Source organism: Saimiri boliviensis, chromosome 10, assembly GCF_048565385.1.
Source record: "Saimiri boliviensis isolate mSaiBol1 chromosome 10, mSaiBol1.pri, whole genome shotgun sequence".
Taxonomy (NCBI): Eukaryota; Metazoa; Chordata; class Mammalia; order Primates; family Cebidae; genus Saimiri; species Saimiri boliviensis.
Window position 1 is genome coordinate 111,133,689 of NC_133458.1, and position 17,808 is coordinate 111,151,496.

Genomic DNA, 17,808 nt, shown 5'->3' on the forward strand with positions numbered 1-17,808 from the left:
CTGGTCTTCCTCCCCTGTAAGTAGGGCACACACCAGGCTGCGATGCCCGGCCCGTCCTCAGCAGGAGAGCAGGGGGGCCAAGCATGCAGTCAGCATTACTGTGAGAGGTGGCCGGTGGCAGCCATCTCCTGCAACTGGGGCTTTCTGGCCTTGGCCGAAGCCACTTCCTATCTCCCCCTTCCATACTTATGGATTAATTTTTCTGAATTTGTCCTGGTAAACTCCTCTGATCTCCTGGGCAGGGCACAGGGGGCGGGGCTGGCAAGGCATGGGAGGATCATGGAAGCAGGGCACACAGTGGTGTGAGCTGGGGCAGATGGGCATGGGAAACTCAGAGAGGAACCCCAAAGGGCCACTTTCCAGATAGCTACAGCTGGTGGGAGTCAGGAAGCCCCCCGTTAACCCCAGGCACCCCACCCACACAAAGAAGACTGGGCTAGCACCAGCCTGATGGGGAGAAGGGCCCTGAGAGACCTTGGTCCGGCCCCACTGTGTGACCAGACACTGAGGCACAGGGCCAGGCTTGCCAGCTGGTCCTGTTGTGGGAAAGTGAGGAGTAGAATTTCTCTGACCCACCATCAGATCGATTTCCAGGCACATCCGGAGCTCTGCTGACCAGAGCCCAGGGCCCAGCTGCCGCTCTGCCCTGCCCTCTGGCCAGACAGCACACCTGAAGCCGAGCTTGCTTTTCGGGACATCAGAACTCCACGGCTCTAAGTGGATCACTCGCCACCCTTCACGCTCACGCGCAGCTCCAAGGTTTGTTTCTAAGGCTACTGGATGTTTGAATTCTTTTTTTTTTTTTTTTTTTGTGAGACGGAGTTTTGCTCTTGTTACCCAGGCTGGAGTGCAATGGCACCATCTCGGCTCACCGCAACCTCCGCCTCCTGGGTTCAGGCAATTCTCTTGCCTCAGCCTCCTGAGTAGCTGGGATTACAGGCACGCGCCACCATGCCCAGCTAATTTTTTGTATTTTTAGTAGAGGCGGGGTTTCACCATGTTGACCAGGATGGTCTCGATCTCTTGACCTTGTGATCCGCCCACCTCAGCCTCCCAAAGTGCTGGGATTACAGGCTTGAGCCACCACGCCCAGCCGGATGTTTGAATTCTAAAACAAACCTCTAGTTTAACTGTATCCTGGACTAGCAGACATTTTTTCTGGTAAACTATCTACCCCTCAAGAAAAAGTGAATTTCGGATTTTAAAAAAACCAACAAATCACAGTTTTATAAAAGCTAGACATGAACTGGGCATCCAGTGGTTTTTCCTCCTCATGACACAGGTAAGGAAAGGTGCCCAGGAGCACTGTGGGGCTCCCATCAAGGCCTTTTTCTGGACAGCCCATGGGGCCTCAACTATGTAGCCATGGCTGTCGAACAGAGAAAGGGGCATTTTCCTTCAGCTAAGTGTGGACTCAGAGGAGCATCTGAACGTCTCCAGAACAATCAAGATTTCTAGTATGTTTCCTGAGCTAGACAATGAATCTTGAAAGTCCTACATCATTTTCTGAAACATCTTCACTTCCACCAGCAACTTCCAGGGGCAACTTGGTACCCAGGTCCCCATGCCCTCCTGGGTGGCACCACCCTCCTTCCTGTAAGACCAGGGCATGTCATCAGCTGATCCCACCCCCAGGCGGGTGTAGGAAGGGTGTTCCACATGGACGGACAGGATAGGTTTAGAGCCACGTACCAACTCGGAGGACGAAGTCGTTGTAAGACTGGTAGTTGATTTCATCCAGAACGTCAAACATCTCAATGGCAAAGTCTGCCAGTGTGCTCAGGTGGGAGGAGATGGACTTCTTAGCCTAGGCATGAACAGACGGGGTCATTACATCTGGGCAGCGCAAGGCAAGAGGGGGCCAGGGACCAACCTGCAGTGGTCAACAGCTGCACTCTCAGGGGCAGGCTCTCTGGGTGCCTGGCTACGGGCACATGTATCATCCCATTCTACGGGCAGGAGAGTAAGGGAGAGGCAGGGTATTGGCCAAGCCCTAGCTCCCGAGGGGCAGAGACAGGGCCTACCCAAGACTGCCTACTGGAGTAGGTGGGGGTGGCCCTTTCCAGTGGGAGACCCGGTGTTCAAACTCCAGCTTGGACAGCGTTGCTACTGCCCATGGCAAATGAGCAAAACAAGGACAGAGATGCGTGTCAGGGAGTTGGCAACTTCCTTCCTTGAGATTGAGGCTGTATCATCATGTACATGTGTGACAGGGTCCTTTCTCTTGTGAAACAGTGACAGTTGTAAGGTTTCTAATTTTTATTTTTTAAGGGAATTTTATTAGTCCTCACATCAGGAAACTAATGCTTTTTAAAAATTAACAGACTTTATTTTTAGGGCAATTTTAGGTTTACAGGTAAGTTGAGCAGATTATACAGAGCTGCCATATATCCCTTCTCCCCAGAATTTCCCCTACAGTTAACATCTTACTTAAGTGTGACACATTTGCTACAACTGATGAATCAATATGGGTATATTATTATTAACCAAAAGGTGTAATTTAATTAGGGGTCACTCTTTTGGTGTTGTCCATTCTGTGCATTCTAAATGCATGACATGTATCCGCCATGACAGTATTAAATGTGATTCACTGCCCTGAAAATCCTCCCTGCTCTCTGTTCATCCCGCCCCTCTCCTGACCCTCAGCAACCACTGACACTTCTACTGTTTCTACAGTTTTGCCTTTTCCAGAATTTCATATAGTTGGAATCATACAGTATGTAACCTTTTCAGACCGTTTTAATGTAGCAATGTGTATTTAGGTTTCTCTATGTCTTTCCATAATTTGATAGCTCATTTCTTCTCACTCAGTAATATCTACCTTATGGATATACCACGATTTCTTTCTTCATTCACCTACTGAAGGCTACCTAGTTTGCTTCCAGTTTTTATTATGAATGAAGCTCACAGACTTAAGTTCTAATGTCATTTGGAAATTACAAAAAAAGTGCAATTGCTGGGTCATATAATAACATTATCTAACTTTGTAAGAAACCACCAAACTCTCTCACAGTAGCTGTCCCCTATTTCATTCCCGCCAGCAGTGAAGGAGAGTTTCTGTTGCTGCATATCCTCACTGGCTTTTGTCTCATCAGTGTTTTGGATTCCAGCTATTCTGACAGGTATCTAGTGGTATTTTATTGTTGTTTTCATTTGCAAATCCTTAAAACATGCGATGCTGAGCATCCTCTCACATGCCTATCAGTCATCTGCATCTCTTTTGGTGAGGTGCAGGCTCGAATTCTTTGCCCGCTTTTTAACTGTTCTTTTTTTCCTTGTTGAATTGTAAAGGTGCTTGGTGTACTATAGATACAAGTCCCTTGTCAGACAGGCGGTTTGCAAAGATGTCCTCCTAAGCTGTGACTTGACTTTTCATTCTTTTGACCATATTTTCCACAGAGTGGGAGTTTTAAATTTTCATGAAGTCCTCCAACTTACCAATTTTTTCTTTCATGAATCATGCTTTTAGTGTTGTACTGAAAAAGTCATTGCCAGACTCAAGGTCATCCAGATTTTTCTCCTATGTTAACTTCTAAAAGTTTTATAGTTTTGCATTTTACATTTATGCTTATTGTCTATTTTGAGTTAATTTTTGTGAGGAGGATAAAGTCTGTTTATACTTTTTTTTTTTTTTTTTGCATGTGGATATACAGTTGTTTCAGCACTGTTTGTTGAAAAGACTATCTTTTCTCCATGGTATTGCCTCTGCTTCTCTGTCAAAAACCAGCTGAATATATTTCTGTGGGTCTATTTCTGGGCTCTCTTGTCTGATGCACTTATCTACTGCCTGTTCTTTTGCCAATGTCACACTGTCTTGATTGCTATAGCTTTGTAAGTCCTGAAGTTGGGTAGTGTCAGTCCTCTAGCTTTGTTCTTCTGCTTCAATATTGTGTTGACTGTTCTGCATCTTTTTACTTTCCATATAAACTTAGGATCATTTTGTCAATGTCACAAAATATCCTGGTGGAGTTCCGATTGGACTTGTGTTAAATCTACAAATCAAATTAGGAAGAAGTGGCATCTGAATGATACTGACTCTTCCTACGCAGGAACACGACTCCCAATGACTGAGGTCTTTGATTTCTTACATCAGAATGTTATACTTGTGCTCATATAGATCTTGTACATATTTTGTTAGAGCTATACCTAGTATTTCATTTTTTGGCTACTAATATAAATGACATTTTGTTTATAATTGCAAATTCCAATTGTTCACTGATGGCATATAGAGAAACAATGAACTTTTATATACTAACTTTATATCCTGGAACCTTACTATAATCACTTTTTAGTTCCAGGGGCTTTTTTCTGTTATTTTTGTTATTAATTCTTTTTGATTTTCTACATATACTGTCATGTTGTCTGCAAGCAGATTCCTCCCCAGTCTGTATGTCTTCTATTTTTTTTTCTTATCTTACTGCCTTCCAGAATAATGTTGAATAGAAATGGCGAGAGAGAATATTTTCGCCATCTTAGGGAGAAGGCATTTGGTTTCCCACCATTTGGTAGGTTAAGCTGTAAGTTTTTGCAAATTTTTAAAAATCAAATTCAGGAAGTTTTCTTCTATTGCTAGCATCTTCAAAGTTTTCTTAAAAACCAGTAATGGGTGTTAGACTTAAATAATTTTTCTGCATCAACTGGTATGATTATATAATTTTTCTTCTTCATCTTGTTGATTTGATGAATTTCACAAATTCATTTTGAAATACTGAAACAGCCATGTGTATCTGGAAAAAAATCCAACTTGGTTTTAGTGTATAATTCTCTTCAATCATTATTTAATTCAATGTACTAATATTTGTTGGGAGTTTGTATGTCTGTATTCATGAGAAACACTGGTCTGTCTTTGTCTGGGTTTGGTATTAGGGTAATGCTGGCCTACGGAATGAGTTAGAAAGTGGTCCTTCTGCTTCTGTCTTCTGGAAGCGATTGTAGAGAACAATCATTTCTTTCTTAAATGTTTGGTAGAATTCACCAGTGTATGCATCTGGATCTGGTCCTTTCTGTTTTGGAAGATTATTAACTATCAATTCCCCTTCTTTAATAAATCTAGATCTACTCAGAATAATTATTTGTAATTATTCAAAGTTCTACTGTGGGAAAGGAGAGTGCAGCGCTGATGCGAGAGAAGAGAGGGGCAGGTGGGGAGGAAGGTGGGGTTGCTGAGGAGGTAGACTGGTGGGGAAGGGAATGGAACAGGGGCAGGGGGAGGGTTCTGGGGTGAGGTGTCTAACAGGGCAGAGCCGGGGCTGAAGGAAGTTCCTGTGAGCAGGCTTCAGTGCTGACTTTCCCTAGGAGACTGTGTCTGGAGTGAGCCAGTAACAGAAAAAAACGGCACTCAAGCTGCTCCTGTTATCCAAACCCCAGTACAGGAACCTACCCAGGGTCCCAGAGCAGTTTAGGGCAGGGCTGGGGCCAGTGCCCAAGCAGGCAGCCCCAGGCTGTACTCACCTTGGCCCCCGAGGTGGGCGCTAGCCCCACAGCGGCCATGTAGGTGCTCCCGATGGTCTTGATCTTCTCTATGTCTTTGTAAAAGTCTTTTTCCATGAGCTTTGTTTAAAACACAAAACTGTTAAATATGACATAACATTTGAGAAAAGTCGCTGCAGCCATCAGCCACCAGGAGCAACAGTAGAGCTGAAGAACACATTCAAGAAAGCAATGTGTCTTCTTTGCTTTGGGCAGACAAGTTTTAGGACTATACTGGCAAGAAGAGGTGAGGAAGGACAATACAGGACACATTCCTGTCCCCCATAGGTGAGCTTACAGTCACCAGGAGAATCGGGTCCAGTGACAAGGGGTGGTGGGGCTGGCACAGTGCCTGGCTGGCTGTGTGTGGGGGGGGCTGGAGGCACCCACCTGCCGGCCCATCTGTAGACAAGAGCCTGGAGGTACCTACCTGTCTGCACATCTATAGATGAGGGCACCCGCCTGCCTGCCCATCTGTAAATGAGGGTGCCTTCCTGCCTGCTATCTGTTGATGAGGGCACCAACCTTCCTGCCCATCTGTGGATTAGGGTGCCTGCCTGCCTGCTCATCTGTAGATGAGGGCACCCACCTGCCCATCTGTAGATGAGGGCGCCCACCTGCCTGCCCATCTGTAGATGAGGGCACCCGCCTGCCTATCTGTAGATGAGGGCGCCCACCTGCCTGCCCATCTGTAGATGAGGGCACCTGCCTGCCTATCTGTAGATGAGGGCGCCCACCTGCCTGCCCATCTGTAGATGTGGGCACCCGCCTACCTATCTGTAGATGAGGGTGCCCACCTGCCTGCCCATCTGTAGATGAGGGCGCCTGCCTATCTGTAGATGACGGTGCCGCCTGCCCACCCATCTGTAAATGAGGGCACCCACCTGCCCATTTGTAGATAAGGGTGCCTGCCTGCCTGCCCATCTGTAGATGAGGGTGCCCACCTGCCTGCCCATCTGTAGATGAGGGCACCCACCTGCCCATCTGTAGATAAGGGTGCCCGCCTGCCTGCCCATCTGTAGATGAGGGCACCCACCTGCCCATCTGTAGATGAGGATGCCCGCCTGCCTGCCCATCTGTAGACAAGAGCACCCACCTGCCTGCCCATCTGTAGATAAGGGCACCCGCCTGGCCATCTGTAGATGAGGGTGCCCGCCTGCCTGCCCATCTGTAGATGAGGGTGCCCACCTGCCTGCCCATCTGTAAATGAGGGTGCCTTCCTGCCTGCCTATTTGTTGATGAGGGCACCAACCTTCCTGCCCATCTGTGGATTAGGGTGCCCGCCTGTCTGCTCATCTGTAGATGAGGGCACCCACCTGCCTGCCCATCTGTAGATGAGGGCACCTGCCTGCCTATCTGTAGATGAGGGCGCCCGCCTGCCTGCCCATCTGTAAATGAGGGTGCCCGCCTGCCTGCCCATCTGTAGATGAGGGCACCCACCTGCCTATCTGTAGATGAGGGTGCCTGCCTGCCTGCCAATCTGTAGATGAGGGCACCCACCTGCCTATCTGTAGATGAGGGTGCCTGCCTGCCTGCCAATCTGTAGATGAGGGCACCCACCTGCCTATCTGTAGATGAGGGTGCCCGCCTGCCTGCTGATCTGTAGATGAGGGCACCCACCTGCCTGCCCATCTGTAGATGAGGGCACCTGCCTGTCTATCTGTAGATGAGGGTGCCCGCCTGCCTGCCCATCTGTAAATGAGGGTGCCTTCCTGCCTGCCTATCTGTTGATGAGGGCACCAACCTTCCTGCCCATCTGTGGATTAGGGTGCCCGCCTGCCTGCTCATCTGTAGATGAGGGCACCCACCTGCCCATCTGTAGATGAGGGCGCCCACCTGCCTGCCCATCTGTAGATGAGGGCACCCGCCTGCCTATCTGTAGATGAGGGCACCCACCTGCCTGACTATTTGTAGACCAAGGGCCTGGAGGCGCCCGCCTGTCTGCCTACCTGTAGATGAGGCTGCCCAGCCCTGGCCACTGTAGATGTCCCAGCCCTGACATTTACAACATGGAGGACAAGCACCCAGCCTCACCCAGTGGCCCTGGTCTTCTATCCTAGGGTCCTCTCCTATCATGGTTGGTCTCGATCCCAAAGGAGACAGAATGCCTGTGCTTCCTGGGATTTGCTTTCTCTCGTTCCAGCTATAGAAACTGACATATCATGAGACACACAGAATTTAATTAGGTGAAGAGGCATCCTGGTCACCCATCGGCAGAATGCACTGCCGCTCCCGGGTGGGGTCAGGATGGCGATGTGCGGCCTCACCTCATCAAAGTCGGCGATGATCTCGTTGAGAAGCCGCAGACACTCCACCCCCATGTTGTTGCCATCCAGCTCGATGTAGAAGTCGTTGAAGTTGGGAATGGAGGCGAACATGACACCCACCTGGGAGTAGGACTGGTAGTAGAGGTCCTGGAAGTTCAAAGAACGGGTCAGGATGGGTCAGCCAGGCGAGCGCCAAGGAGGTGGCCAGAGAAGTGCCGGGCAGTGCCGGGCAGTGCCGGGCAGGCACAGTTGGCTGCTCACCATGTTCCGAGGGTTCGACATGAGGAAGTGCTGGGCGACGTGGGCAGGCAGGAGGTTGAACAGGATGCGCCTGTTGTCCAGCTTCACCTTCTCCATGTCCTCTCGCTCCTCCTCTGCCTGGGGCATCGTAAGCCTCGGTTAGTCCCGACCATCACGCTGCCCTCGCTGGTCCCCACTGCACGCTTCTTTCTAATCATCCAAACTAGACTCCAGGTGTGCTGATGGTCTACACCCAAGCTCCTGTCCTTCCTCTGCCCCAGATACATGCATGACTAGATCCATGTTACTGGGCAGGGAATATCCGCAGATGTCTGCCTAAGTCACCACCCCATCTGCTGGAATGTCCAAAGGACAAATGATGGCTTCACCTCATTTCCAGGGTCTGCCCTGCCCCGGCTACCTCCTAGGGACCAGATACTACAGCAACTCTTTCTCAGGCAGGTGCCCATCCACAGGCTCCAGCAGCCCCCGCCCTGCCCCGGCAGCTCCTGATGTGCCCCCCAGGGCACCTGTCCTAGAACGCCTTGCACCCAGGAGGAGTGGAGGGACACTTTCCTAAGGCTCCTGTTTCCTCTGGAATCTCTCTGGTCTTCACTAAAGCCCATACCCCTCTGGGCACTGAGACAAGTAGAACCCTGCAGGGACAGATCCAGAGCCAATGAGCTCATCCGAGTGCCGACTTCCAGTCCCCTGGAGCAAGGAGTAAAGACCCAAAGGGTCCTGCCATGGGGACACAGCACAGCAGACAGCAGGAGCCGGTAAGTCCCAGTCTGCTTACTACTAGCTGCAGGACCCTGCAGAGACTGATTAAGCTGACAGCAAAGGCTCTGTTCATGGAGAAGGGCTGGTGGCAGGGCCCAGCACAGCCCTAGGAGGCAGAAGCCACTGGGGTCCCTGTTTTCCCTCACACAAAACCCAAATCCTGAAAGGAGTGAAGCTTGGGGAATATTCTAAGTACGTGTCAGCATTTATGGAGGCATCAAACTCTTGAACGTAGTTAAAAACTGTGCAGACTGCCCTTGTGTGGTTTGGAGGCCAGCTCCCCTGGTTCATGTCCCCCAGGTGGCTGGTGACCCAGCCAGCAGATGCAGCCTCACTGTGCTACGGTTTCCTTGTTGTAAAATGGGTGTAACACACCCACTTTTAGAGTGACCACTTGTAGGGTTGTACTTAACAAGGGCTGAGGGGACAGCATGCCCCTTAGTAAGCCTAAAGAACACAGCTGCTTTCAGGCAGTACTGATATTATCAGAACTGAGTTGGCCAAGAACACGCCACTAGACAGCATGCAGTGATTGCACCAGCTAAAACCGAGAAGTGGAGATTTCCAAGAATAGAGGTGAGGAGGCCCCAAGCCTTACGAGTCAGGTATGAAGATGGGGTTGTACATGAAGCCAGGCACGGCATGAAGGGAAGGCCTGGGCAAGTGTGTTCTGGGAAGACAGTGCCAGCGAATCAGTGCAACCCACAGAGACAGACGGCGCCAGGTGTTTCTTCTTGTTCCTTAAGGCACGTAGGCCAGAGGCAGATGAAGATGAAAGAAACCCAGAGGCCATAACCTTCCCAGTCAGACCACAGCTGGGGTCTGGCTGCCCAGATGGGCTGGAGCTGGGCTTTGCCCGTGCAGCGGCTGTTTGGGCACGGTGCTGGCTTATTCTGGGTCATGCTCAAAGGTCAGAAACCTTCCATTTCCAGCCTCTCATAGTCTCCAAGGCTGTTTTCAACTCAAGTTCCCACTAATAATGACATTCTGGACAAACACCTATCTATAGGACCCACATTATTAATTAGGTGTTAACGCATCATGCTCCAATATACACAAAAGAAAGGTTTGTAAAGGGTGACTGTTGAGAGCAAATTCTAATGTGGATGAGAAATCATATTGTTTGCTAAGAGCGGCAGTAAAGAAAGCCTAGTCGGCCCCCGAAGTGGAAAACTGCTCGAAGCGTTATAAAACAGTAACCAATATGAATATGACTCACACCAGATGAATTCATTCTTTGAACACAGGATATGTGACTCTTCCCTTTGCTCTCTCGTAAACAGTGCTTTCTAGTTTGTCTTTAACCAATAGTAAACGTACACTCGCTGCCTGCTGAGTTTACCTTTAACCAATGAAAGAACACAGAGAATCTGCTTGTAAAACCTGTCACTGGAAAGTAAAGAGTGAATACGTGGGTCAGAGTCTGTTCTGGGATCTCAGCTGGAAATGCTGTGAGACCCGTGCTGCCTCACTCTCTGAAATCGCTTTTTACTTTCTATCTCTGTGTCTGTTTCTTAATTACCTCAGCGCTGCCTGGGTTGGGGTCTCCACGGCTGAGCTCGTCTCAGCAGGTGAAATGAAGAGAAAACGTAAAAAACGTTTTCTAAAATAATTGCTTTATTTATTCGTGGCACAAAAATTTTGCTGTCTCCAAAATACTATTGTTAATGTTAATAGTATTTTGGTGAAAACAATGTAATTGAATATGCTTCGATTAAAAACCAAAATCTACGTTTACAGTATTGTGATTTTAAAAATTCTGTCTGCATTCTGCTTATTGACCCATTTGGATTAATGGGCTACCAGAGCAGCTGCCTTTCCAAAATCGCCATATAGCTCTTAATCTGTCCACAAATGCCAAGCTTTTTGTCAAAATTTGACAGGGAAACATCTATCTTTCCCTGTGCCACCTATTTTCATGAACCAAGAAGTTGTGCTGTTATTTTAACAAAGATGATGCAAATTCACAGAAATTCTCAGTCTATAAGATTTTCCCACCAGGAAACTCTATTTTTAAGAAAGAGTTGTGGGCATCGCATATTCTTCCTGTCGACAAAAATCACATGTCCACCCAACCTCCATGTTCATACTGTTATCTGCATGGCAAAGTTTCTTTCAAAAGGCTTGTACATTTCTCACTTGTCTTTCTGTTTCAGACATCACTGACCAGGACGAATCTAGTGATAGTTATGTGGTAACTCAGAGAAGTCACATCCTGGGGTGCTTGTCATTTGTAAAAGAGAATAAAATAACAAACAGCGTAACTTGGCAACTCCCTTGTGTGCTGACATGTGCGTAAGTGACTCCCACAGTCAACCTGACAGTCTTTTGTCTAACTAACAAGACGAGTAACACCAGAACCTGGAATCAACAACATGTTTGCTACAAGGGTACAGCCAAGGGAGGGTGGCCCTGTCCTCATTCTGTCTCGGAAGTGATGTCCCTGCCTCCCCTCTGCAAGTGACACAGGGCATCTGGCCAGTGTCGGGTCAGCACTGCCGGTTCATCCTTCAACATCAGGAAAGCACATTTCTTAATTCTCAGATACAGTCACTATAAATAGACTTTCTGATGCGCTCTCCCCAAACCTCACTGAACCATTCGGTGTCCTGAGATGCACACACTCCTCTTTATTTTAAAATATTTAATTGACAAACAAAAACTGTGTATCTCCAAGGTGTGCAATGTGATGGTTTCATATATGTATACATTGCATAATGACTACTACAATCAAATTATTTAACACATCCATCACCACCCATAGTTACTGTGTGTGTGTGTGCAAGTGGGGGTGAGGACACTTAAAAGGTGCTATCTTACCAAATTTCAAGTACATAATATAGTATTATGAACTGATTTTTTAAAACAACAATAAAAACAACCATATCAGGAGATGGACACACTTACCCCACCTAGCACTCTGCCCTTCCCTTGGCTAATTCCTACTCATCCTTTAAGCCTCAGGGGTGAGGTATTATCTTTAAAGATATCACATCCACCTGCCTGGGTCAGGGTCCTGTCTGTGTTCTACATGGCACGTCCTTCACTGTACTGAAATTTTCTGTGACTCGTGTCTGATTCCTTCAACAGCCCACAAGCACCCAAGAGCAGGGGTTACACCTCAACCATGTGAGCATCCCCAGCACAGGGTCAGGATGCTTTGGTGCCCAATAAGCACCTGTTGGATAGAGGTAGGTGGTAGCACTATGGGTGCAGGTACAGAGCGGAGGCCTGCCAGAGGCTGCGTGTGCACCCTCAGATGGGCAAAGGGCATGTTTCCCTTGGGTGTGGGGCATGATGGATGTGGGGTCACGGTTGGGCTCCTTGGGGGTTTCCATAGAAGTGTGCTGCAGGATGCAGCTGGGATACATCTGGAACCATTTGTCCCTCCATAAAAGCTGTTTGTGAGGATGTACTCACCCAAAGGCCAGATGTGAACCCTATGGCCAGTAACAGAGAACAAGATGATGACTAACAAGCAAACAGCATTTTAGAGTCCAAGAAGCATGGTGACCATGGCTTTGTATCACATAAACTCCTCGGCAACCCCGAGAGACAAGTGTGGAGAAGACAAGCGACCAGAATAAGAGGTGGAACCAGGGCTCTAACTTGGCTTCTACCACCAGGAATTCCCTATCTGTGCCATGACCACATCTTAGGAAACCTTTCCTCTAAATGTCAATCATGGCAACTGCAAAATGGGGATTACTCTCGAATTAAGCATTTATTGGTAGAGAAATAAGTTGTTTTAACTGCATTCTATACTAAATAGCATAAACATTGAAATTATCATTGCTGTGATGATTATCTACTGACTGCAAAGAAAGACATGACACTGGAACAAAAGCATCCAAGAGTTACAGACGAAGAGGCTGAAGATGCTTTCCAAGGGAAGAGCCTATCTGTTTTTGCAGGTTTCAACAACTGATCCAGTCTCTGTAAATAATTAACCTACCTAGTGTTTGACCTGGCAATTTCGCAATAATTTGAGCACTCTGATGTTTGTACTATGTGCCTAAATGTCCAAGGGCAAACAGGCAAAGTCTGTGTTTTGCTGGGGTTATGGGCAAGCAGATGGCATTTGCTGTTACCTATCTGTGGACAAACATGGCTGTGTACTCTTGTATCTTTGCATTTGTGGATGGTTTAAGTGTATCTCTTAATCCATCCACAAATACGAAGATTTTTGTTAAAATTTGACTGGGTAACATCTGTCTTTCCCTGTGCTACTTATTTTCATGAACCCAGCAGAAGTTGTACTGTTATATAGTTTAACAAAGATGATGAAAATTCACTGAAATTCTCAGTCTGTAAGATTTTCCCATCAGGATACACTATTTTAAAGAAAGAGTTGTGGGCACCACATGTTCTTCCTGTCAACAAAATCACGTGTCCATCCAACTTCCATGTTCTGAATGTTCTCTTCATGGCACAGTTTCTTTCAAAAGGCTTGTTTCTTACTTGTCCTTCTGTTTCTGAAATCACTGACCAGAACGAATCTAGTGATAGTTATGTGGCCATTTGGACAACCCTTTCTTGTGACACACATGCACAGGGATCCACAGACTTGCCTGGGCTGCCCCAAGGCCCAGGATTGCATTCTAGCCCTAAAATTACTGGTATGCTCATCGGGTATTGCTAGGGGGTGTCACTGGATGGAGAACAACATGGCAGGATCAACTACTGCATTTAATAACATTTGAAAGAACATCAAAGCCAAGAAAAAGTCATGTCAACGCATATGAGAGAAAATGCCTCACCCAGACGTGTCCCTCAACTGGAAGAGTCATGGCCAAGGCCCAACTCTGCTGCCTGAGAGTGAGGAGCCAACCAGGTACCCTAGCAGATAACCCAGAAACCCCAGATCTCATGGGCCTGGGCTGTTCCAGTTTTCCTAGCTCATCCCAAGTCCATTCTTCTCAAGCTCTGAGTAGGTTTTTGCAACTAAAATATCTGAATCGAGAGAGGCCAGCTGACAGCTGGGTCAACATCTCCTCCCGGACCAGCCAGCTGGATCACCCTGGATAGCCAGCTGAAGCCAGACTAAGACCAAGTTCACCAACACAGCCCGTCATAAAGAGGCTCTTTTTGCATTACCTGGTGTGGCTTTAGCAAACTGCAGCTGGCCAGATCTCCCTTCCAGGGCAGGTGTGTGCTGCCTGCAGTCCACTCCCCACCAGCTCTGTCCCAGGGAGGCCAGTGCAAGGACTCTACCAACAGGGTCCTGGGCCTCCTACTTCCGGCCAAGTTTGGCCAATGGGGAGCATAAGCAGGGGCCAGTAGTGAGGGAGGAGAGCATTCCTGGTTCCTCTTGGCATGGTTGCTGCGGACTGGCTGCGTGTCTCGGCTGAAGGTGGTGAATCCTGTCAGGCGGCCCTCCCTGTTCCCAGGTTCTAGGGCCCATTCCCACTGTGGTTGCCCCAAATGCCACACCAGCCTGGAGCTGCCCGGTGCCTTGCCCCTGTCTTTCAAACAGTCCAAGCATCATAAGGGCTCCTGGCCTCACCCGCTTGGAGAGTGCCCTCTGCTCTCAGCCCAGGCTGAGATACATGAACAGTCCCCTGGAGACCCACTCTACCTCCACCACTGCACCTCCACTTGATGGCCAGCTGTGGCCAGACACCACGTGACCATCCAAGCTGCCCTCCTGCCAGCTCCTGACCATGCAAGTTGCTTTTCCCAGTGCCCCGGTGGGTCATAGGGCTCCCACCTGCCCCTGGGCTCTGTGTCACACTCCACTGTCCGGCCACCTTTGGAGACGGTAATCAGGTCCTATCGCCCTGCCTTTGCAGCTCCACTGCCCACAGCGGGCTTGAAGGGAGCACTGGCCCCTGTGATTGAGCTCTGACTCCTCTCTCAGTTTTTGCTGAAGAACTCCCTCTTTCTGCCATGTTCCTCATCCCTTCCCCGTCAACCCATCCCTGATCCTTCTACAGTCAACCCTGAAGCATCAAACGAGGCCCACAGAAACACTGGCTCTACCCGGGTATGCCTAGCTTCACTTCCTCACAACCCACTGTGGCCGCAGTCAGGCCTGGTGTGATGACTCGCTTCCCGCCACAGCCTGCATTCCTCTGGTGACAAGCCAGATTCCTGTATTGATGTGCTTTGGGTCTCTGTCCCCACCAAATCTCATGCTGAAACGTAATCCTAGTGTTGGAGGTGGGGTCAGGTGGGAGGTGTGTGGGTCCCGGGGGCAGATCCTTCATGGCTTGGTGCTGTCCTTGAGACAGTCAAGAGTTCTCATGGTAGAGTTCGCGGAAGATCCAGTTGTTTTAAAATGTGTGGCACCTTCCCTCCCACCTCCTGCTCCTGCTCTCGCCGTGTGGCATGCCTATTCATGCTCTGCCTTCTGCTATGAGTAAAAGCTCCCTGAGCCCTTCCCAGAAGCCGGGCAGATGCCTGTTGGGATGGCCTGTAGAACTGTGAGCCAATTAAACCTTTTCTTTATAAATTACCCGGTCTCAGATAATCCTTCATAGCAGCGTAAGAACAGCCTAACCCAGATGTGTTTACACCCCCACCAGGGTCCCTCCCACTCCACAGCAGGAATCAGGGCCTGTTCTGTTCAGACAGCTCTACTGACAGTGAGCCCACCACACAGCAGCAACCTCCCGGGAGAGGCCAAAGGGGTGGGTTCTCAGCAACCCCTGCCCACTCGGAACCTGGAGTTCAGGCATGCGGTGAAGGCAGCGCCAGAACGTGAGTCCCTCAGGAATCTGGGTCTTCCCCACCTCCAAGGCTGGCTCAGAGCTCCATGTAGTAGCACACAGGAATGTCTTCTACCTAGAATAGGCACTAACTTAATACACAGGCTGAAGAATAAGGGGAATGGGAAAATCTACAGACAGGAGGTAGACTAGTAGTGGCCTAGAGCTTGGGGTTTGAGGGGAAATGGGGAGTGTTAACTGATGGGGATGGGTGTCTTTTGAGGGAGATGAAAATATTCTAATATTGATTACAATAATGGTTACACAACTGTGAGTATACTAAAAACTGCTGTTCACTAAACAAGTGAAATTGTGTTATGTGAAATATCCCAATAAAGCTATTATACAGTGATGGAAAAAATAAACCATGTTTTTCACCAAGCATTTGTGAGCACATGTATATAGATATACATAAAGACAGAGTGCATGTGTGATATTTGTATATGTTCTTCTTTTCCTTACTCAAATCAACAACATAATATCCATCACTTTAAATATGCATCCTGCCCTGTCATGCTGACATGAACCTACTAAGCTGCTCCTGTCTTTTCCAGATGAATAGAACTAGAGAAAACAACTGTGTTCACTTTTTCCATGAGTGAGAACCTTCCTCCGAATGCTCCTCACACCTACTCTTCACCCCTCTCTAACCCCCCTTCCCAGAAAGAGACACCCACAAAAGATGGCTCACCACCGAGTAACAGGCTGACGGGTGAAGGGCTGCTCAACCTCACCGAGCACCTACTTTGCGCAAAGCCGGTGGCCAAGCACACCAGGAAAAGAATTTCATTTATTTCTTGCACACCTGGATTAGGGTTCTCACCCCATTTTACTGCTCAAGCGGAAAGACGGCTTGACCCATCACTGGTCAAAGTGTCACACAGAGCCTACATGGAGGTGCTGGAATTCAGGACAAGAACTACCAGACCCAACCTTTGTCACCCCTGTTACTGCTGACCAGGGCTTTGGTCACTCAACTGCAGGGACCGCTGCCCGGTCAGCCTCAGGAACAAGCACAGGAAACTGACAGGCTACCTGACTCTAGCAGCGAGCCTAGTCCTGCTTTCACAGTGAGCCCTCAGCTGGTCCTGGCCACGGTTCCTCCTGGCCACCCTCTGGGTTGTGCCTGTCTGGTGTTTGAACCCCAACTCTGGGCTGTGCCTGCCTTCAGTCCTAGCTGCAGAGTAGAAGGCCTAGGGTGAAAATGCTCCTGTCATGCCTGGCCCCCCACACAGCTCTCTCCAGAGGTTCGGAGCCCGTCCGAAGGTCACATAGATGGCAGCTGGTGCCCAGCTCAGCCACCGTCTGGCTGCCTGACTTTGGCATGTTATTTTAGTGGCCCCTGCTCTCTCATCTGTGTTTCCAGCTCCCGGGCAGTGCTGTTCTGAAGACTGAATGAGATCAAATAGCTCCAATAGCGAAGAGCTATTCTTAAGGTGTCAAAACAAGATTATCTCTTGCTAAAGCCTTCATTTGTGATTTTCAGGGGAGGAAACCTAGGAGGAGCAACTTTCCCAGGGTGAAACAGTTTGCAAATTCCACAAATGGGATTTGAACCCAGGTAGCCTGGTCTTGAATGCTTGACTGTGCCTCACCTCCTAGAGGCCTGTGGAGCATAGAGCAGGTACATGACAGGGTCATGCACGAACCTGTCATGCACGAAGATGCTCCCATGAGCACTCACATGCTGCCTTGGCCGCTGGCCATGGGGTGGACACAGGTATGTGCCTGCTGTCTCTGCATGTGGCTCCACAGCAGGAACTCAAGGTAAATACCTGGCAGCCATTGCCAGGCTCACATCCAAGCAGAAAGCCACCTACAGATTTCAGGAAAGCATGACTCCTCTCCAGCCTGGTACCCAGATGGTCGGGGCCTGAGGCCAGTTCTCATGTTTGCTACTCCATGGAGTCTCCCAAAGAGGGGTGCTTATGCCTCTTGTGTCAGAATTTCCCAGGGTACATGTAAAAAGATGGATGCCCAGTCCCCACCTGCTGATCTACTAAATTTGAAGTAGGTGGTGAGAATTTTGGCATTTTCTTGTGTTTCCCAATGACCCCGATGAGACCTGCTGCCACCACCCGGCCCTGCAGAGGCTGAGCCCCTCTGCACTACCACCGTATACACTGTTCCAGGAGGTGGGGGTACTCACGGCCTCGTGAAAGAGCCACACTCTGACCATCAGGCAGATCTCCATCACACACACCCCACAACCTTCTGAACTGTCTTCCCTCAGGTGTGGCTCCCATTCCCTGCACCCCCCAGCACAGGATTTCTCCATCCCCAGACAGTGCCTGGCCTTGCACACTGCTGAAGAGGGCCACCCAAGGGCCACATGGCAT

General features: G+C 49.0%; 1 protein-coding gene across 1 annotated transcript in view; it reads right to left on the reverse strand.

Annotated features, from left to right (window-relative positions):
* The window catches only part of ADCY1 (adenylate cyclase 1), a 133,833-nt gene that overhangs the window by 12,576 nt on the left and 103,449 nt on the right, over positions 1-17,808 (reverse strand). Inside the window, exons 15-18 of the mRNA XM_003930840.4 lie at positions 7,998-8,114; positions 7,737-7,883; positions 5,452-5,550; positions 1,693-1,807 (exon numbers count right to left, since the gene is read on the reverse strand). Coding sequence (XP_003930889.3) covers positions 1,693-1,807; positions 5,452-5,550; positions 7,737-7,883; positions 7,998-8,114 — 478 coding nt within the window. The remainder of the gene's footprint in view (positions 1-1,692; positions 1,808-5,451; positions 5,551-7,736; positions 7,884-7,997; positions 8,115-17,808) is intronic.